At 52.5% G+C, this 21,792-nt stretch overlaps 1 protein-coding gene across 2 annotated transcripts; it reads left to right on the forward strand.

Annotated features, from left to right (window-relative positions):
• Positions 1-1,131: 1,131 nt before the first annotated feature.
• Positions 1,132-21,334, forward strand: OPRD1 (opioid receptor delta 1). Of its 2 annotated transcripts, none has more exons than XM_039511509.1 (3): positions 1,132-1,441; positions 17,964-18,313; positions 20,789-21,334. In XM_039511509.1, exons 1-3 carry the CDS (start codon positions 1,206-1,208, stop codon positions 21,319-21,321), a joined length of 1,119 nt encoding a protein of 372 aa, XP_039367443.1. In that variant the 5' UTR covers positions 1,132-1,205; the 3' UTR covers positions 21,322-21,334. The 2 variants fall into 2 exon arrangements, with proteins under 2 accessions (XP_039367443.1, XP_039367444.1); XM_039511510.1 differs by having other exon boundaries at positions 1,393-1,441; positions 17,964-18,319.
• The last annotated feature ends 458 nt before the right edge of the window (positions 21,335-21,792 follow it).

Genomic DNA, 21,792 nt, shown 5'->3' on the forward strand with positions numbered 1-21,792 from the left:
GAGGCAGGATCCCAGTGTCTATGAAGGGAGGTGGTTGAGGAATAGAAAGAAGGGAGAAAAATGAAGTAGACGGAGCTGAACCAGGAAACATGCATTTGTAATTGGTGAAATAAGGATAGGCTAGAAAGGGATGTAACATAGAATCAGACAAGTCTCAGCAGAACTGTGGTGGCTGACTGGTCACTGGGTGGAGGTGGCGTGTTCAAATTCCCCTTTGCAGACTTAATTTCTTTTCCCAATGATGTTAAATCCCCACACATACAAGCGAGGGCATTCTGAGGCCATTTGCTGGGGCCCGGAAAAGCAGAGCTTCCCTGCATGACTCCAACCCCACCGAGGAATCAATGGCTGGCGTGGGAGCCTGCAGAGCCTAGACAGGACCCATGACGTCCATCTGGGGGTGACCAGATGTCCCAATTTTATAGGGACAGTCCTGATTTTTGGGTCTTTTTCTTATATAGGCTCCTATTACCCCCCACCCCCTGTCCCGATTTTTCACACGTGCTGTCCGGTCACCCTAGGTCCATCCCACCTTTCCCGTCATCCACAAAAAAGGGACCTGATGCCACTGAAGCTGGATCCCCCCTTTCCCCATTGATTGCCCAGCTCAGGTGCCACTCTGGCCCCTAATAAGAACCTGTCCAACTTGGAGCTCCGTGGCTAAGCTCCAGGGACCCCCTCCTGGACTGGGGGGAGGGGGACACTTGTCGGCAAAGGGGAAAGTTTCACCGCACATCGATCGGGTAATGGGTGGGATGATCCGCCCCCCGCCCCCCGTATGGGTTTTGATTGACAGACACGCCTTTTCGAGCCCCTGCCACCACGTGGCTCCCGACGTCCGAGGGAGTTGGCAGCTTTGCCACGAAACCGCTCGCACGCCGGCGGCTGCACCGTCCCCGCTCCCTGCTCGGGATGCGAGCCGCGGAGCCGGAGCAGCAGTAGCGGCGCGGGGCGCAGCAGAGCCGGGATCGGCGTCGGAAGCGGCTCCCCCTCAGCCGGAGCCCGAGCCAGGCTCCTTGCCCCCTTTCTGCAGCCCCCCCCCCCCGGTGCGGTGACAGGGGAGCCGCCGCGCCCGGAGGAGCCCGGGAGTCGGATGCACTTTAGGGGGCGCGGGGGGGCCAGGCAGCCAACCCGATCCCCCCCCTTCCCCGGCTCCAGGAGGTGGCAGCTGCTGGGAAAGTCTCGCCCCACTTCGCCCCGGCGCCATGGAGCTGTCCACCCTGCCCGGTGCTGAACCCGACTCCGGATTCTTCTTCAACAGCAGCCGCCTGCGCGACTCGCCCGGGGCTCCCTTCCCCAACCAGAGCTTCAACCACACGGGGCCGGCCGGGGCCAAGGACCCCACCTCCATTATCATCGCCATCGCCATCACCGCCCTCTACTCGGTGGTGTGCGTGGTGGGGCTGCTGGGGAACGTCCTGGTCATGTACGGCATTGTCAGGTAGGGGCAGGGCTCCCACCTGGGCAGGTGTGCGGGGGGGGGGAGGGGTGACACTAGGGTGACACGGCGGGGCAGGCGGGACAGAAGCCAGAGTAGGTGTATGTGGCGGGACATTGTGTGTGAGAGAGGGGGGGTTGTGTACAGAATGGTGTGTGTGTACAGAATGGGGTGTGTGTGTGTGTGTGTGTGTACAGAATGGGGTGTGTGTGTGTGTGTCTGTGTGTGTGTGTGTGTACAGAATGGTGTGTCTGTGTGTGTCTGTGTGTGTGTGTGTGTGTGTGTGTACAGAATGGGGTGTGTGTGTGTGTGTGTCTGTGTGTGTGTGTGTGTACAGAATGGTGTGTGTGTGTGTGTGTGCAGAATGGTGTGGGGGGTGTATACAGAATGGTGTGTGTGTGTGTGTGTGTGTGTGTGTGTGTACAGAATGGTGGGTGGGTGTGGGGTGTGTGTACAGAATGGTGGGTGGCTGTGTACAGAATGGGGTGTGTGTGTGTGTGTGTGTGTATACAGAATGGTGGGTGGGTGTGGGTATGTGTACAGAATGGTGTGGGGGGTGTATACAGAATGGTGGATGTGTACAGAATGGTGTGTGTGGGTGTGCACAGAATGCCATGGGTGGGTATGTACATAATGCTGTGTGTGTGTGTGTACAGAATGGTGTGTGAGCATTTGTGTGAGAACAGAATGGTGGCTGTGTGTACAGAATGTTGTGTGAGTGTTTGTGTGGGTACAGAATATTGTGTGTGTACAGAATGGGATGTGTGTGTGTGTGTGTACAGAATGTTGTGTGAGCGTTTGTGTGGGTACAGAATGTTGCATGTGTACAGAATGGTGTGTGAGCATTTGTGTGTGAACAGCATGGTGGTTGCGTGTACAGAATGTTGTGTGAGTGTTTGTGTGGGTACAGAATATTGTGTATGTATCCAGAATGTTGTGTGTGCATTTGTGTGGGTGGGTGTATAAAACCAGCATATTAGAGTATGGTGGGATATGTGTGAAAACTTGTATTATATGTGAGAGTGAAGCCACAGTGTGTGTGTGATAACAGAGAACTGTGTGTATGTCTGTGAAGCAGCAGAGTATTGTGTGTGAATGAAAAAAAAACACTTGTGTGTGTGTGAGAGAGAGAGTGTGTCTGTGTGTGTGCAGCAGGCCCTGGAGGGGAAGGAAGGTAAGGGGAGAATACAGAACCCCTAATGTAACTGGTTCCAAATGCTGCAAGTTCCTAGTTGTGATTCATACAGTGTTAGTGTTGAAAGCTATTGACAACAGAAGGGCTAGAACTGCCCATGCTGTATGTTGGAAGAGGTGATGGTTGGAGGTTAGCAAAATGGCAATGCAATCCTAAGGTCCTGCTGTAAAAGCCAGTCCTACCAAATCAGTGCCAGCAAATGTCAAGGTGATAAAATCCGTTGCTCTCAAGTCTTAAAGTTGCAGAAGGAGCTGTGCATAAGAACTGTGTTCAGTACAGCTGTGTGTTGAAAGCTTCGCTGGTGATTAAGAAGAGAGGGCGGAGGGCTCAAATCCTCAGCTGGCATTAACTAGTGTCGCTTCGTTGAAGTCAATGGAACTATTCTGCGGGTCTGGACCACTGGGCATATTTATTTCCCACCCAGGAAAATATGACACAGCCCTAGCTCATAAATGCATTGTTAGCCTAGAGGCTATGAGTCACCGCTCACATGTGTCTGTGCTGAACCTGGAAATAAGCAAGGTGCCAATGTGGCTTTCCTTGTTATTTTTGACACAGATGAAATATACAGTGCGTAGCGTTGTTAACGGGAATTGATGTGCGCATGCAGTGAATTTCAGAATTCTCATCAGGTTACTGAGTCCTGCAGCTAAGCTGCATGCCCTGGCTGTATATTGCAGTTATCGAATAAAACACCCTACAGGTAACGGAATGGAGATTTTCCTTATCAGTGAACAGTCACTCGGATGGCTGCAGATCTCAGCCAAATGATTCTGGCCTTGGGCACAATCGAATATTACCTGGATCGAGATGTGCTATTGCTCACTATAACAGGTGAATCGCTGTGCGGTTCCCATGTCGGCGCCTGATCCAAAGCCCGTCAGTGTCAACGGGAGTCTTTTCATTGCTTTCAGTGAGCTCTGGATCAGGCCCCTAGCCTGGCTCACCAGAATTCATAGCAAATTGGGCCCTGGAAATTTAGAGCCAGATCCTCAGCTGCTGTTGGTGTATCTGCAGTGGCTTTCCGTGGAATTACACCTGTTTATACCACCTGAGGATCTGACCCTTAGCCTGTAAAATCTCTTTTGAGATCATGGTCTCCACGGTTCTCATTCATCCTCCCATCAGTCTCATCGCACACCCTCACTCCTGCTCTGTCACAAGGCTCAGGAGTTCCGGGGGCTCCTGGATGTCCACCCCGTAATGCTAACTCCCCGGCCATTCTCTTACCGTCTCAAGAGCACAAGGGGCTGTGGCCACAAAATTAATGGCTTCACTTTAGGTTTCTAGCTCCAGTTGGAAGGGCAAGGACAACAACCCTGCTGCCTTGGCGTAGGGAGCTTAGAAGTTCCTTTACTCAAGACAGCAATTCTGTCATCCCCTGTTTGTTCTGTAGGATGCTAGACAGTTTGCTTAAAACAAAAGCCATGTTCTTTCTGCACCCCCCCCACTGCTCACCATAACCCTCGCTGCACCTGATCACTGGGGCTGTCACTCATCTGGTACCAAATTTACCTCCCTCCCACACAAACCTCCTGAGGCCTGTAAATTATTGATATCGGGCATGCAGAATCATCAAACTTGGGGCCAGATGCTGATGGCCTTACTGAAAATATCTGTGAAGTAATGCACTCTTCAGGGCTCGGGTAGCAGCATCCGGCCCTGAAGTTATAGAAAACTCAGTATATTTTAGTAGATAAATCCTGCACTACCTCCAACTTCTCCCTTGGCTATTATTTATTAATTAGATTAGTTGTAGTCATATTACTGTAGCATCCAGGAGCCCTGGTCATGGAGAACAAACTGTGCAAGGTGATGTACACGTTTGCGTGTTTTCCTCATTTGGGGGGTCTTTATCTCACCTTTTAACAGTCAGTTTCACTCATTTAGAACCTGGGGAGTGGTGAGTTGTGTACTTTGCTCTTATATGGGGTTTTTCATCTGTGGATCTCAAAGCACTTTACCAAAGTAAGTATTAGCCCCATTTTACAGGTAGGGAAACTGAAGTACGGAGAGGTGAAATGATTTGCCCGAGGTCACACACTGATGCAGTGGCAGAACTGGGATTAGGACCCAGATCCTCAGACCCTTAGGCAAGACTGCCTCCCATTTGAGAGGCAGCCATCCGCTTGAACATTGCACTGTGCATGTTTCAGTTGCAATGCGAAACGCCTACAAATCTGTCATAATTGCTCAGTCACCAGCTCCAGTATAACCAGGCCTTTGATTGGCGTGGTAAGAGAATAGGACTGGGGATCAGTCTTGGGTAACCTTGGCAAGTAACTTAGAGCACAATTTTCAGACATGCCTAAGGGACTTAGAAGCCCATGTCCTTGGGACTTAGGTCCCTATGAAACTTAAGGCCAGATTTCCAAAGGTATTTAGGCACAGAAAGATACAGATAGGGGCCCAGGAGGAGTTAAATATCTGAAAATCTGGTCCTTGAAAGTGACTCTAAGGGACTGGTTTTCGGGTGCTGAGCATCCCCGCCGCTGAAGAGTCTCAGGCACCTCTGAAAGTCAGGTCCAGGACCCCAGGTTGTTATCCATTTGCAAAATGGGGCAATGGTGCCAACATCACAGAACACTGTGTGGCTCCAATCAATGTCTGTGAAGTGCTTTGAGAGGCTGGGGAGGGGGGGAAATTGTCTAAGTGTTGTTATCAACATCATAACATGCGCATAAGAGGCTAACGATGGGTAGCAATCAGAGGTAGGAGCTAAATAAGCGGTTTATTACGTGGGCTGTCATAAAATGGCAGCTTTATTCCACATTGCTTTGATTTACAATTTCCACCGCAGCTGCAGAAATTAGCAGAGATTTGTCTGGCGCCTGGGTTGGAAAAAGAAACTCTCTTGCTCCCCTTTCATCCCACCCACCCCGTTAGTCTGAAGTGCTCATCCTGCTGATGAATGGCAACGAATTAAAGCCGCGAACTTCCAGGAGGTTAACGATTCCCATTGTTGTGGCATAAGTGGCTATTGCGAAATCTCTGGGTTTTCAGCCCCAGAGACGAAATATACGAGCAGAACCACACTCTCGCATGTGAGGCCAAAAGCCAAGCTCACAGGAATTTAGCACAACTGGGCAAGATTGAATATACCCCATCAAAATCCCAACTTGTAGCTATTTTCAGTTTTCCTCTGCCAGCACATTCGGTCCATAGCAACCAGCACACCAGGTTGGTCCAGCCCGGCTTTGGCTGTGCGGGAAATCAATGGTGTGACTCACAGGAGGTAAGTTACCCCACAAAACACAGACGGCATCAGGGCTGGAAGAAACGGAACGACCTGTGCATGATCCAGCCTGCCCAATCCTGCTCCCATTGAACTCAATGGGAATCGCAATCCAAGCAGGCCCCTTTATAGGGAGGCTTCCATTCTGTAGTGAAATCAGATGGGGAGGGGGGAATCCCCCACTGACCTACCCTGTCTCAGATACAGAATTGAAAAGGATTTTTTAGGACCTGATTCTGCACCATTGGCACAGCTCACGTTGATTTCAATGGGAGCAGACTGGGCCTGAGCCGAAGCTCCTTGAAATCCATCGAAACGCTCCCCTTTGGCTTTGACAGTAGCAAGATTGGACCTTGACTGATTAGTTTTAGGGGGCTGAGGTAGGAAATGCACAGCGCCGTGTGCACTGGTGCCTGTATAATCTTTAGCCTGTCAGGTATTTTTAACCTTTGCAGCCCCCGCGAGCTGGCTGGGTGGGTGGGAGGACAGACTGTGACTAACAGATCAAACCAGGCCTCATCCAAAGTCTGGGGGGATTTTCCATTGCCTCCAATCAGGCTTATACTGAAAAGCGAATTAAACCATCAAAGCTCTGCTGGAGACATATCCCATTGCAGTGTCATTGTGAAGGATGCACGTTACTGGCTCTTTAGATGCCTGCAGCTGGTTCAGGAAAGAATCGTCAGGAAGGGGCTCTTTAAAAATCCATATTTGTTACCCGCTACCTCTAAAGCTTAAAAATCCATCTATCTAGGTTCATATATGGAGCCTGTTGCGGTGGTCTAATGACCAGCGGTCTGAGACCCTACGCGATTTAATCCATATGAAATAACCAATTGCCCGTTCTACGGCACCTTCAGTCCGAGGCTCTGAAAGTGCTTTGCACAGGGGAGCGACACAATGCACCCAGTCCCAGCCCATATGCTGAACCCAGCTGCAAAAGCGAAGACACCAGTGGCCCAAAAGGAAAAAGCACAGACCCAACCCTGCACGCCCTGGGCCATATTCTGCTTTCAGTTGCGCAAGTGAAGTGGCTCCGCTTCAATCAATGGAGTCACTCCAGATTTACAGAGGGGGAGCTGAGGGCAGGACCGAGCCCACGCTGTACCTGGGACTCTCCTGTTGATTTCAAAGGCAATTCCATGGATCCATGCAGGATAGGGTGAGGGGGCAGCAGGAAGGCAAAAAGAGCCTCTTCCCTCTTTTTCACGGCTGCTTGAAGCTCAGGAAGCAGGGAGGGCAGGGACGTAGGCTCAGGCTGGCCAGCAGAGATAAGCCAATGGCAGGAAGGGGCACACGCTGGACCATGTGCGAGAACGTAGCAGGAATCACTAAGGCCTGTGCCTTGGTTGCTCTCCCAGAACCACAGTCCCTGTCTCAGCCCAGGTGAGGCCACTGGGCGAGGGCCCCGGCGCCCACCTTCTCCTCACATCCTCTTCCTCCCAGTCCTTAAATCCAGGGGGCAGGACTGTGCTGGGATCGTAGGCCTGGCCCCAGTACGGGGGGACAGAATACAAGGGCTCTCCTCCTTTACTTACCCTCGCAGGGGATGGAGCACCTTAGCCCTGGCATCTCCTGAGCACAGCGACAACTCCTCTCTAGTGCCACTGATGGCAGGAGAGTCCCAGGCTGGGGATTTGCAGGGCCGTCAGCAGGTCCATGGCGGATGCCTCCCACCCTGGGCTAACTAGCAGAGCTGCAAGGGTGGGGGCGCCGCCATGCAGCCTCGGGGGTCCAAAAGGCATTGTGTCCACCCGGGGTACAAAGCTCCCACTGAACCGTTGCCCGCTGCCACTAGAACTGACCCAAGGATCTTGCCCATCGTGGATCACTCAGGAGAAAGGCTGGAACATCTCTGCCAAGTGCAGAATCCAGTGGCCCTCGTGCAAAAGTGGAGCCCAAATGGTCCTTTGATGAGCGATTCTTGCCCAAGCTCAGAGAAATGCACAGGGGGAGGCTGGAGCTGTGACATGCGCTTCTAGCTGAATCAGTCAATTCCAACAGGCGCACCCTTTGCTTTTTTTGTTCTGCATTTTTGCCATGACCATTTTCCTGACATCAGATCTTTAAAATACCCCTTGAAACAACTGGCAGCTGCATAACCGCCCTGGCGAATGCCCAGCGTTGAACGGCACTTTCTGATATAATTGCAGAAAATTAATCTTGGTGACTTCCACTCCTGCAGGAGCCATGTGTTTCCTCTATGAGCGCCTGATGCCCAATTTGCTAAGAGAGCATGTGTGTTGCAGAGGTGGGATTCCCAGAACCACAGTGAAGGTCCTGGCAGTGTTTCTCTTTTAACCCCATATGGGCTTTCAAGGGTTTGTAACTCCTCCAACTAACCCGTAAGAAAAGGTTTCAGCCTCGGATGCACAGTTTTGAGACCCCTTTGTTTTTAATTGCTTTGGCCTTTTGCAAGTGGCACGAGGCTCTAAAAGGAAGACCCGAGGAGGATCGTTTCCAGTGCGGCCCAATCTGAAGTCCTTCCTTAGGGTTCGATTGGGCCATTGCAGCTCAGCCCAGTGCTGGGGGCTCCGAAACGCCTCCCGGAGCTTCCCAGGGTGTGGAAGAGAGAGCACATAAACTGCTACACCCTTAGGATACCACCTGTTCCTCTCATACCCAAAGGCTCCCCTAGCTGGCTCAAGGGAGCGGCAGGGCCACCCAGAGGATTCAGGGGGCCTGGGGTCTTCAGCGGCGGGGGGCCCCCCGCTTTGGCAGTAATTCAGTGGTGGGAGGGTCCTTCCGCTCCGGAACCCGCCGCCGAAGTGCCCCAAAGATCCACGGCAGGGGCCCCCCGCCGCCGAATTGCCGCCGAAGACCCAGAGCGAAAGAAGCTCCGAGGGCCTGGGCCCCGCGAGAGTTTTCTGGGGACCCCAGAACGAGTGAAGGACCCCGCTCCAGGGGCCCCGAAAAACTCTCGTGGGGGCCCCTGTGGGGCCCAGGTCAAATTGCCCCACTTGCCCCTCCTCTGGGCGGCCCTGAGGAGCGGGGAGAGGGAAGGAAAGTTATGGCTCCGCCTACACTTTAGCTCCGCCCTGTCCCCTTGGCAATTACAGCCATGGCTCCGCCTACTTTCCACCCCACTCCCCTTGGGGGCATCCCAGGGGTATTATTAGGGAGCAGTCCCTCTGTCCCACGCTGAGTGCAGTGATGCCGCCTACGACAAACCCACGGAAGTGTAGCCAGATTCCAGCCCTTCGCTTTACTCAGCCCTTACTGGGTCTCTTACCAGCTTCCAGGAGGGTTTCTCTGAGGACAGCCTAGTCGGTCGAGGTCGAGGTCGAGGTCGCCACCTCGTTAAATACTAAGGATTTCTAGGAGGGGGGATGCCATCCGCTTCAGATATCGCTCCCCCTGCACGTGCGGGTGTGGGACTCAGCACCCACCCACACATGCACGCACGTGCGTGGCTGTGCAGAAACACACAGGCACATGCATCAATGCACAGACACACCCGGGCACACACAAACACACGTGTCGTCACAGCCCTGGCCAAGCTCCCTCTGCTGTGTTTGGATCCCACCACTGGACCCAGGTGCTTTTGCCGCCGCAGGCACGTGCTTGGTGCGCTGGTGCCTGGAGCCGCCCCAACACTAATGGCCCCGTTTGCAAAGATACTCAGCGAGCCACTGAAGTCAGTGGGAGCTGCAGGTGATCAGCTCCTTTGAAAGTCAGGCCATATCTGTATTAGCTACTCATGCTCCTTCCCCTACCAGGATTCCCAGGTTGCAGGGTGCACAGAGTCTTGGGTTTAGCATATTCTGGGGGTGAGAATCAGCATCCTTGTGAATCTGACTGTGATTTGAAGAGGACGCAGCAGGACAGCCTGAAATTATTCCCCTAAAACCTCCTTGTTCACCCCATTCTTGTATCAGCCCAGCGATAATCCTCCTCCTCCGTGTCATGAAAACTGCTGCTTGTGGGTGGCCTTTGCCGCGGCCCGTTTCCTGTCGCTGGGTGGGGGCTTTGAGTCTGACAGGCGACGTACGCTAAGCCAGTTCGCCAGCTTTAAATCCCCGGTGGCAAAGAGCGTCGTGAGAACGTGCTCTGCGGCGGCAGCTGCTCAGAGTCAGCTATGCCGGTTGAGTCTCCCACCCGGTGACGGTGCTGCAGGACTGGCCAAAGACCTCTTTGTGCACAGCCTCAGTGGGCTAGTGGTCCCCAAAGCCAATGGGGAGTCGGGCGGGCCAGATAGCGCAGGTACAGGAGACGCCACGGGGCATGCCTGGCAGAAAAGGCATCAACCCCAAAGGAAGCTGCAATCATGAAGGGGGCACATCCACTCCCCTGCATCTGGCCCATACAGGCAGCCTGGACCCTGGGGAGATGCACCAAATCTTGCTCTCTCCAGAGACCACAGAGCTGCTGTGACCCTAACCCAGCCCTTCTGCAGGGGGAGGGTGGGAGAATCCACAGAGCAGCCACTCCTCCAGCCTGGCCCAGGCCTCACCTCCACCTGATCCCTCCTCTATCTCGGCTCCCTTCCTGCGGGGACAGTTTGGCGGCTGGTATAATTAGGTGGGGCTTGGTTGCGCCTGCTTACACCCGAGCTGAGTTTGGCCCAGAGCGTTTCGCAGGCTGCTCACAATTTGCAGAGAGACATTGACCGCCAGGTAATGAGCGGAACAGGAAACAATAATTAACACATAGTGGAAATGAAGACAAGTGTTTATAGGCATCTCCAAACACCTCAGGAATATGTAAACAGCGGCTTTCAACTTGACTGGATTCACGTGGTACCTAGATACAGATAGAAGTTTGCCCCGGTGTCCTAGAGCAAAAAATTTTCCCAGCTGCCCACTGTTGGCAAGGCTAGAGAGACGGGATAGTCTTTGTTGATTCTAGCTTCAGTTTCCACCTCTACCACAGACTGTCTGTGTGACCCTGGGGGATGTCACATGGGGCCAGATTCTCAAGTGTTGTGCACTCACAGTTGGAGCCTGATTTTCAAAATAACCAGCCTACCTGGCTCTTAGAACCATAGAATCTCAGGGTTGGAAGGGACCTCAGGAAGTATCTAGTCCAACCCCCTGCTCAGAGCAGGACAAGCCCCAGCTAAATCATCCCAGCCAGGGCTTTGTCAAGCCTAACCTTAAAAACCTCTAAGGAAGGAGATTCCACCACCTCCCTAGGTAACCCATTCCAGTGCTTCACCACCCTCCTAGTGAAATAGTTTTTCCTAATATCCAACCTAGACCTCCCCCTCTGCAACTCTTATCTAGTGCTTTTCCCCACTAACACAACCACGCCTCCTGAGTCCCAGCCCAGTGCTCTATCCACTAGGCCATCCTGCCTCCAGAATAAACAGCGCCCCAGCAGTGTGGCCCAGGAGTTGAACCCGAGTCAGCTACTGGGAAAGAAGCGCTGCACCCTCCGCAAAGAGAGGAACCAAAGTAAAGCCAAACCTCTGCTCTCATTTGCACTAGTGTTGTAAAGAGCGTGCTTAGGTCAACAAAGACAAATGCTTTACTCACCGGACCGCAGGCTGGGAACTTGCTGCTTTACTCCACTGCAGCCCAGCAGAGCCTGGGGGAGAAGAGAGTGCTCCCACTCACACACCAGCAAGCAAGGGAAGGGTGGAGCATGGTGCCATCCCTAATGCTCTGGGTAACCCTAGCCTGACCAGTGGAGAACCACTGGCTTCCCTGGGCTTACCCCTGATTGGCTCTGGTGTGCGAGAGACCAGAGCTGAGCAAAGAGGGACAGAGCCTCAGGGGGTCAGACCCTCTTTCTTTCACAGCCTGGGTGCTAGTATTTTACCCCAGTTTTGCACGGGGGTAAATGGCCGCTCAGGGCAGAGGTGGCCAGAACTGGGCCCTGCTAGTTTTTAAGCTGCTGCATTTTAAACCAAAGGTAACTTTGAGAACTGCCATTCCGGGCTGGGCTCACCTGAAGCCCTTTCGTTATTTACCTGTAAGAACAGGCACAAGCCATGCAAGAATCCTTCCTCCCACTTTGCCACTAACCTTTCACTCTAACCAGGAAGGACCACGTCGGGGAGGGTGGGGGTGCTTAGCTTTTCCCCTGTCTCTGGGCAAGCCTGAGGCTTTAATGGTGACAAAACATCCACTGGTTTTCTTTCCTCCTTCCCGTGGGATTCGGCAGCCTTCCCTTTCCCTTTTTCACAGGCCTAAAGTCTGTTTCATTCTGACACTTCAATCCACTGCTGATTCACTGCCTCTTTAGCCCGGCTGGTGTAGCAGCTGGAGCAGGGTACGTGTGCCCCTCTCATAAATGCAGACTGGTTATGATTTCCACCTGGGGGACCAGAGGAGAACCCCTGACTGGATTATCCAGCCCTCTGGGGCGGGGATATGGCCCATACCCCTGCACTGAGTCTTTTCTGCCCTTCGACAATCCTATTGATCATAGCGGTTTCTCCCTTTGCAGCTCACCCCTACACTTTAAAGGCGTTGATGTGCTTGTTTGAAATGCTTTGCGTTAACCAAAGGGTTAGTTGTCTCCACACCTAATACATGTGGGTTCATTAGAACACTCGGGTCCAAATTAATCACAGGTGTAACTCTCGGTGAACTCAGGGAAGGGACATCTGGGATTGCATGTCACGGTCCCAGGCACCTCTCAGTCTGGCGGCAAGGACGGGTGTGCACATGAGACGACACAAGCGATGTTAATGTTCTAGCTTCACAGCTTGCACTTGTGTTTAATTAGTGAGGGCGGCGTTGTCTGAGCCCAGCGCAGTGGGGAGGTGCGTTGAAAAGTTGTGCTTCGCACTGGCTTGAAGGGGACTTCTGTCTGGAAGATGGTTTAGGCTCCTGTTCTATCTCGCCCTCAAGTGTTTCTCATCGTGGGTTTGACTAGAAAGGAAGGCTGCTTTGTGATTCTTCCCTACACAGCAGCTCCTTGGCAGGCTTAGGTCACCCAACAAAGTCACATTCGTTTCCCCCCTCTTGGAAACAATGGGGCACCTGACCTTTAGTCCTTGTAATTTACTAATGTCAGAGGGAGTCAGCTGCTTCCAGGTACCCCGCCAGGCCATTATCTTTGAATGATATGAAATGACTTGCGTGGCCAGGGGTAATGCACAGATCAAGGAGGGTGGGACACATGGTAGCTCGGGGCATATACCGGACACAGAAAGGGTTAAAAGTGAAGTGAATGAAAGCAATCGACCTGCCAGGCCTTGGGAAGTCACCGTCCCCGGAGGAAATTCTTAGTTCACTCGGGGATCTAGTCTCCTCTCCCTACGCACAGGTACGTCCCCATCCATACTACAGGCGTGCTGGGCCTGGTGGGAAGGTGACCAGGGTGTTTTGTGTTCCTGCACCCTCCACCCCCAGGGTGTTTCAAGGGTTGGCTAGCATGGCCGTGGCGTCTAGTTGTCCAACTAGCAGGCTGTGCGCTTGGACTGCCTGAGATCTAATCCAGGCTCTTCCGCTGCCCTGCCTGTGTGGCCGGTGAGCGCGTCATATGGCTCCTGTGTGTAACACAGTCCCTTCTCTTTCAGCATGCGGATAACACAGTGCTGCAATAGATTTTACACTAACTAAATCCACAGAGCTCTTAATGAAGTGCCCAGTTAGGGACAGACAGTGGCTGCCGGGAGCCGGCCATGTCAGCCTGGAAAAGCAGAGGGTGCTGCAGGGCAGGCCTGGGGTACATTGGCAGAGCTGTATATGCAGGAAGCCCAGGTTTGGAATAGCTGGCTGGGAGTTGTAGGTCAAGCCTGAAGGGCATGATGGGAATTGCATGGGGAGCAGGGGAGTTCCAGGACCATAACAGCAGGGGTTTCTGCAGATGAGGGCTGGGGTGCATTGACAGAGCTAAGTGTTGGGGGGCCGGGGCTGGGGCACAGTGTAGTGGGCATTCCCGGCTGCCTCACCCAGAATTCCCCTGGAGACTGTAGGGGAGGAAAAGGGTAGCTGATGCCCTCCATGTGTAACACAATGGCACAGTGGGTGTCATGTCCATCTCTAGGGCTGGTCCATATAACAACCTACTACTGCAACCAGCTGACTGAGTTACTTCTATAGCTCACAAAGCAGAGGGGCCATGCTTTTATTGTGAATGGTACTGAGTTCAAATCCTGCTCCCACCCAGGGGGTGATCACGCTTGCATTCAGGGAGGGCCAGGCCTAAGATTGCGTCTGGCTCCATTAAAAGGGGGCCAGGCTCATGGGGCCCATTCTTGCACCCCAGGCTTGGGCCAGCTGCAACATCAAGTTCACTAGGGAAGAGTGTGTAGGGAGTTACTTGCCTCTGGTGTGTCTTTGCAGCAGGAGGATACCCAGATACCAGACCGGCACCACAGCCACCACATGACGGGGCCAGGCCGCCAGCCAGCTAGTCCCCAGGCTGTGGTACACATCACTAATCAGGAAAGGCCAGGGCCCCGTTGTTACTTTGAAACAGGAAGGGCAAGATGCTACCACGAAGTGTCCCTTCCATTCCACTCCAATACCCTGGACCATCTGGCCCTCTGGTGACAGGACAAATCATACAACATAACATACATAGCTGACCCTGCCTAAGCCTCTGGTGCCTACCTATCCATAAAACTCCATTTTCATGGTCCAGCCCATACACCTCCCAAGGTTGCGATGACCCCCTTCCTGGGCAGTCATGAGAACCGAACACCAATCACACCTCTTCTCTACTTCAAGCAGGTCTGGTTTGCCGCATACCCCAGTGGTGAACAGACTCGGCAGCTCTCAAACCAACCGAGGAAGCAAATTCCAAAGTCAAGAACACTTGGCCAAGACCAGACTGGGGCGATGGCTGTAGATCTTTCTGAATGCCGAGAGCTTCATCGATTCCACAGTTCAGAACCTTGAAGACCTTGGAACCCTTTAGAATATTTGGGGTTCTAGATTTTGCCTCATGCCGGAACCCAACCTTTTAGACCATCTGAAGGTGGCATCCCATAATTTAATAATAATAATAATAAATAAATAATATATTGAGATATACCTATCTCCTAGAACTGGAAGGGACCTCAAAAGGTCATTGAGTCCAGCCCCCTGCCTTCACTAACGGGACCAAGTACTGATTTTTGCCCCCGATCCCTAAGTGGCCCCCTCAAGGATTGAACTCACAACGCTGGGTTTAGCTATCCCTCCAGAGGAGAAAAAAAAAATTTTATTCATGTTCTGAAAATTCTCAACGTTTCATGAGGGACCCAGGACCTCATCCCTAGTGCCATTATGAAAATGGCTAATTGCATTTGTTTCTACATGTTTAATACGCATTGGAACATTCTGCAACCAGGAAGAAGCATCTTAGTGGTTAGTGCAGAACGTGGTGAGGAGGCAAAACTCTTGAGCTCTGTTCCAGGACCTGCTAGCTGTTGGCTGCATTGAGTTTGTATAAACTGCTTAATCTCTCAGGCCAGAATTTTCAGAAGAGCTCAGCTCTCATTTAGGCATCTAAATAAACACCCAGATTTTAGACATCCTGAACAGTGCTTTGAAATAAGCAGCTAAATTATGCTGTAAAAGCAGCAAAGAATCCTGTGGCACCTTATAGACTAACAGACGTTTTGCAGCAGAGCTTTCGTGGGTGAATACCCACTTCGTCGGATGCAATTATGCTGGCGTCTCAATAAGCAGACAGTTATTCAAAAGACATCAGCACATCGGGTGCACGTTGAGTGCTGAGCACTTCTGAAAAAGCTATCTGTAAGTGTCACAGTAGGCGCTGCTATATACAGGGAAAACCTGGCCCAGAGCTCTTCTGGAAATGAGTCCCTGTATGCCTCAGTTTACCTGCTCTAAAATGGTTCGAATAATCATGTTGTTCTGGGCTCCATAGAGTTTGTAAAGTCTTTGGGGAAACTTAGGTGAAAAAAAGCTACAATTGCAAAGGAATATTACTAAGCATGATGTTTCAGCACGCTAGTTCCCTTAGGTAGCTGAATGGATTTCTGCAAGGAATCTGGTAGAAAACAAAACTGAGAAGAAAGAAAGAAAGAAAGAAAGAAAGAAAGAAAAAGAAAAGCAGCCAGCCATATGAAGTAGCTTGCCTAACTGCCTCTCTAGCTGCAGAGAGAGATTAAATTGGTTTAATTTGAAACGAGGCCTTGTCTGAAAGACTTTTCATGCATTATTGCCTCATCTTCCTTTGAATTCTCAAAGCAATTGCTTTTCTTGCCAATCTAGCTACAGAAATGATTATTACCTCCTTGTTCAGCTAATGGGATTAGAACCTCGGCGGGGTCTGAACTTTATTCTACTCTTTCCTAATGAGAGTCCCAATTCAGCCAAGTACCTGAGCATGGGCGTGATTTTAAGGAAACCGCTTAAGCACATAGTTGAGGCTACGGGCTTGTCTACACTGGCCAGGCTAAAGTGCTGCCACGGCAACACTTTAATGTGGCTTGTGCAGCCACAGCAGAGAGCTCTCTCAGCGCTCTAAAAACCCACCTCCACAAGGGGCGCAGCTCCCAGCACCAGTGCACTGTCTACACTGGCGCTTTGAAGCGCTGAAACTTGCTGCGCTCGGAGGGGTGTTTTTTCACAGTCTACACTACAAAGATAAACCGACCTATGTTACCTCTTGTCTACACTGGCAATTTACAGTGCTGCCACTTTCTTGCTCCCGTCCCAGCGCTGGTAGCTACGCCCCTCGTGAAGGTTGTTTTTTTAGAGCGCTGGGGGAGAGCATTTTAGCGTTGCCAGTGTAAAATAGCCGTTAGGTTGACTTACAGCCACCGCATTAATCGCTGAGGTGGCTCGTGTCCACACTACCTTCCGTCTGTCGGTGGTACCCATCCTCACCGGGAGCGGTTCCACCGACTTGTCGGAGAAAAGCATAGTTCTCACTCTCCGGTTGGACGCAGCAAAGCAGATACTTTATTATCTCTCACAATTGCATGGAGGGAGAGAGCTAAACAGGTCTCTCTGCGGGTAAACAATCACAGAAAGCATTTATACCTATTGTTACATACAATAATGAGCAACAGCTGCATTTTGTTTATACATCGGTCATCCTGCTATCTTATTTTTCTCACTTCTATTTAGACTCTAGTCTACATTCCATATTTATCTACACAAGGCCACAACAACTTCTCACACAGTTCTTTCCCACTCGCCTCACACAATCCTCGCTTCTATAAGCCTCGCGTTATTAGGGTAACAGCTGGCCTGACTCTTGCTCACAGAAGAGACTGTTTGCATTGAAATCCCCTTCAAATCCCTGTCAGTTCTTGCTCTACTGAAGAGGGGCAGCGTGGAGGACTGAGCGCCAGGGATCTCAGCTCCACGCAGATCCCCACTGGGAGACCTGCTGCCCGCTGGGGTTTCTTGCCTCCAGCCGGGAGATAAACACACAGAATTCAGTCGGCTGCCCTGCTCCAGTAGGGTTCTCAGCAGGGAGCCCAGGCAGCAGCCAGCCGAAGCCGGGAGCCTGGTTTGGAGCGGAGACCCGACAGCAGCCTGGCTTGTGAGCCAGCTTTCTTGTCAATTTCATGGCTCGCGGAGCCGTGAAATCGACAAGAATGACAGCCCACAGGGGATGGAAGGAAGGCAGGGTCTACACAGACGCTGCATCGGCCTAACTAATCCAACATAAGCCCTACGCCTCTCGTTGAGGTGGTTTTATTATGCTAACATAGCAGGGGAGTTACATCGGCCGGAGGAGCATTTCAGTACATAAACCGCCACTGTTTTGTCAACAAAAGCCAACTTTTGTCAACAAAACTGTGTAGCGAAGACAAGGCCTTGAACTGATCCTAGATGTACCAGTGTTGAAGACCCAAGCTTGCAAGGTGCTGCTCAGCAACCCCGCTGATCAGCTGTTCGGTGGTGGGTGGGAGGTACTGGGGTGAGGAGGCGGAGCAGGGGTGGTAAAAGACAGAGCGAGGGTGGGGCATGTTCAGGGGAGGGGGCGGAGTGTGAGAAGGAAGAGGCGGAGCAAGGGTGAGGCGGGGGGGGGGGGCAGAGCAGCCACCCAGAAAGAAGAAAGTCGGTGCCTGTGCTCAATGGTATTTAGGGGTCTTAATCCCATTGGTTTCAATACCTAAATACCTTTGAGGATCTGGGCCTTAGACAGTCTCCACACTGCACCCATCTCCCCTTGGCACTGAATAAAACTCTGATGCGCTTTAACTTTTCTCCTTCCCGCTGTGCCCTCAGATACACCAAGATGAAAACGGCCACCAACATTTACATCTTCAACCTGGCCCTCGCCGACGCCCTGGCGACGAGCACGCTGCCCTTCCAGAGTGCCAAATACCTGATGGAGACCTGGCCCTTCGGGGAGCTGCTCTGCAAGGTGGTCCTCTCCATCGACTACTACAACATGTTCACCAGCATCTTCACGCTGACCATGATGAGTGTGGATCGCTACATTGCCGTCTGCCACCCGGTCAAGGCCCTGGACTTCCGCACCCCAGCCAAAGCCAAGATCATCAACGTCTGCATCTGGGTCCTCTCCTCGGTGATTGGCGTGCCCATCATGGTCATGGCTGTGACCAAGTCAAAAGGCAAGTGCACGTGGGCCCCTGCTGTGATCCGTTGACGGGAGTGTACGCCAGCGCCAACCAACCCTCCTGTAACAGGAGGACTGACGCTCAGGCATCGTTGACACTTGTGGCGGCTACACGCCCCGGTGAAAAAGAGGCTGCATCCTCGCTGCAGTGTGTAGCCATGACGCAGCAGTGGAAGGCTCTGGCTGGGGAGTGGCAGTGGTGAAAGACTCCAGCAGCGGGGAGCTCCCAAAGCCTTTTCCCTCTGCCATAGCTTTCCCCTGTGGTGGAGAAAGGCTCCGGTTGCAGGGAGGCAGCAGGACGTTATACTCCATCAATAGTGCTAAAAGAGCGGTGTAGCAGGAGGCAGGGCCAGCTCCAGGCACCAGCATCCCAAGCAGGTGCTTGGGGCGGCAATCTGCAAGGGGCGGCAGCCCGTGTGTTTTTGCCCCCAAGCAGTGCGCCGAATTGCCGCTGGACGGCGGGGGCAGTCCGTGTGCCATTAGGGCGGCTCATGCATTTGGCGGCAGCGGCAATTTGGCGGCGGCTTCTATGTTCAGCTGCCCGCGGCGGCAATTCGGCGGCTTCTGTCTTCCGGCTGAAGACAGAAGCTGCCACCGAATTGCCGCCGCCGAAACGCACGTGCCACCCTAACGGCACATGGACGGCCCCTGCTGTCAGCGGCGGCAATTCGGCGCGCTGCTTGGGGCGGCAAAAACAGGAGAGCCGTCCCTGGCTGGAGGAGGCGCTGCTTGGGCGGGTAGAGAGCCAGTCAGGGTACAGACCTAAGGCTCTGGCATGTCTGTAACTGTACTCACCTCACCAGCGCCTCACCGTTTACACTGCTGTCTATACCCGTGTTAGCTGGGCATACGTGTAAGACAAGTGTAGATGCAGCTTCAGGGCTGGCTTCCATTCTTGGCATTGCCCCAGACTCCCCCCCCATGCAGATCACTGAATTCCTCAGTCCCCCCCCAAACCCATCCCACCGCCCCTACATGCCCTAGATCTCCTCTCCTGCCCTGTCTCATAGTGAAGGTGATTAGTTCTGATCTTGAGCAGGCTGGTTAGTGGGGGGATGTCGCGGTCAACGTCCATTTGGCAGCTTCTCTGCAATGAGTCCTTGGCCTCCATTCCAGAGTACAGGCATCTGCATCACAGGGATCAGTGTGACGACCGGCAGTGAGCAGAGGAAGGGCTTTATCGTTACACATCCGTAGAGGCTTCTGTTTAAGAATCTCAAGGGATTTATCATTTGTACGGCAGCATGGCCCAGAAGCCCCAACTCAGGATAAAGGTCCCACTGCGCAAGGTGCTGTACACGCATCAGAGGAAAAGGTGACCCCCTGCCCCAAAGAGCCCGCAATCTATGCATGCTTTACAAACATTAATCAGCCCTTACAGTGTAGCATGAGACAGGTAAATAGTGTTAGACTGATTTTACGGATGGGGAAACTGAGGCACCGATAGGTGAAATGTAGCACTCCAAAACTCAGACCAGACCCACCCTGAAGTTTGGAGCAGGAGTTTGCATCTGGTTCTTTGACGCCGTGCCCAGATCTCGTTAAAAAATTTGCCCAAGGCTATTAAATGTGTCAGTGGCAGAGTTTTGGAAAGCCCCAGTTGTAATTGCAAACAACAATTCTCCATTAGTTTTCATGAAGTTTACAGATCAAGTACATTCTCATCTGAACATTAACACACACTTTTGATCTAGGTAATTACAGGGATATACATAAAGTAATGAGAGCGCAATCCACAGGTTATAGCTAAGTGAAGACAATACCATTAACGGTTCCTTTGAACTAACACACAAGTGACCTGGCCTGATTACATTACAATACCTTTTGACACTCCTTGGATTTCTATTCGCATATGAGTGAATTAGCCTGCAGCCCTGTCCTGAGCTGGCACCTGGGTAGACAGCATCACACCAAGTCACCAGCACTAACCACTAGGCAGCACTCCATCTCTGAAGCACGCTATTTAGCCAGCATTAAATCAAACCAAGCGCAAATGTTAGGAATTTAGCTGGATCTGTTAGGAAACTGACAGGTGCCAGGGTTGGAAGCTGCACGCACACAGACAGAGCTGTCTGCTGAAAACGGGTGCCCGGTGGGCTGCACGGAGGATTGTGGGGGTGGTAACTTTGAGACAGTCTAAGTATTTGAATACAATGGGAGACGCAGCATGCAAATAAGGCCCTATTGTATGCCAAAGCAGGCTCCTACTCTGGTGCAAATTAGGCCTGTTGAATTCAACTGCAGTTCCAATTATCCTGCAGATGTGATCCCCCTTGGTGTAGGACTGTCAGGAGCATTTAATTATGTTGATGTAGAAACTCGGGAACACGTCAGGAGTTTCTTGCCTATGCCATTTTAATAAGCAGAGAGGGCTATAAATGCACCCCTGAGGCAGCTGATTAAGGGGGTATTCCTCTGGCTCTCTCTCCCACCTATCCACCACTCTTCCCTTACCCTCTCTCCCCTGCAGATGGTATTGTGCTCTGCATGCTCCAATTCCCCGACCCCGCCATGTACTGGGACACGGTGACCAAGATCTGCGTGTTCATCTTCGCCTTCATGGTGCCCATCCTGGTCATCACCATCTGCTACGGGCTCATGATCCTCCGCCTCAAGAGCGTCCGCCTCCTCTCGGGCTCCAAGGAGAAGGACCGCAATCTGCGCCGCATCACCCGCATGGTGCTGGTCGTGGTAGCGGCCTTCATCATCTGCTGGACGCCCATCCACATCTTCGTCATCGTCTGGACGCTGGTGGACATAGACAAGAAGAACCCCTACGTGCTGGCCAGCTTGCACTTCTGCATCGCCCTGGGTTACACCAACAGCAGCCTCAACCCCGTCCTCTACGCCTTCCTGGACGAGAACTTCAAGAGGTGCTTCCGGGAATTCTGCCTGCCCTTCCGGTCCCGGATGGAGCAGAACAGCTTCTCCCGGGCGAGGAACACCACCCGGGAGCGCGTCTCCACCTGCACCCCTTCCGAAGTCCTCAATAAGCCAGCATGACTAGACATGGACAGCCACCAGCGGGGTTCCCGTGGCCGCAGAGGGGAGGAACTGCTCTCGGAGGTGACTCAGGTCACCACCACGGAATTCTAGTGGAGGTGGCTGGAGGCGAGCGGGCAGGGGGTGGGGGTGGGGAGCTCATCAAGGACTCTTTTAAAATATATATAGATATATTTGCAAATGCTTGATTTTTCCACAAAGACACTAGGGTGATGGGGAATTGGGCAGGGGGTGGGGGAGTCACAAAGCAACAGATTCCTGGCTGAACATTTCTAAGAACTGCAGAAAAACAAACCTCCGCATCGGATGGGGAATGAGGAAGATCCACAGGCTACAAACACATCGGACAACCACCAAACCTGCACCACAAGGCAGCCTGGAGAGGAACAGCCCTGGAGCCCCGCCCCGCCATCACCATGGCCCACCCCCCCGCCCCGCCATGAGGAAGGGCAGGATGGGGGAACCTGCCGC

The sequence above is a fragment of the Mauremys reevesii genome, linkage group 23 (genome assembly GCF_016161935.1).
Source record: "Mauremys reevesii isolate NIE-2019 linkage group 23, ASM1616193v1, whole genome shotgun sequence".
Lineage (NCBI taxonomy): Eukaryota > Metazoa > Chordata > Testudines > Geoemydidae > Mauremys > Mauremys reevesii.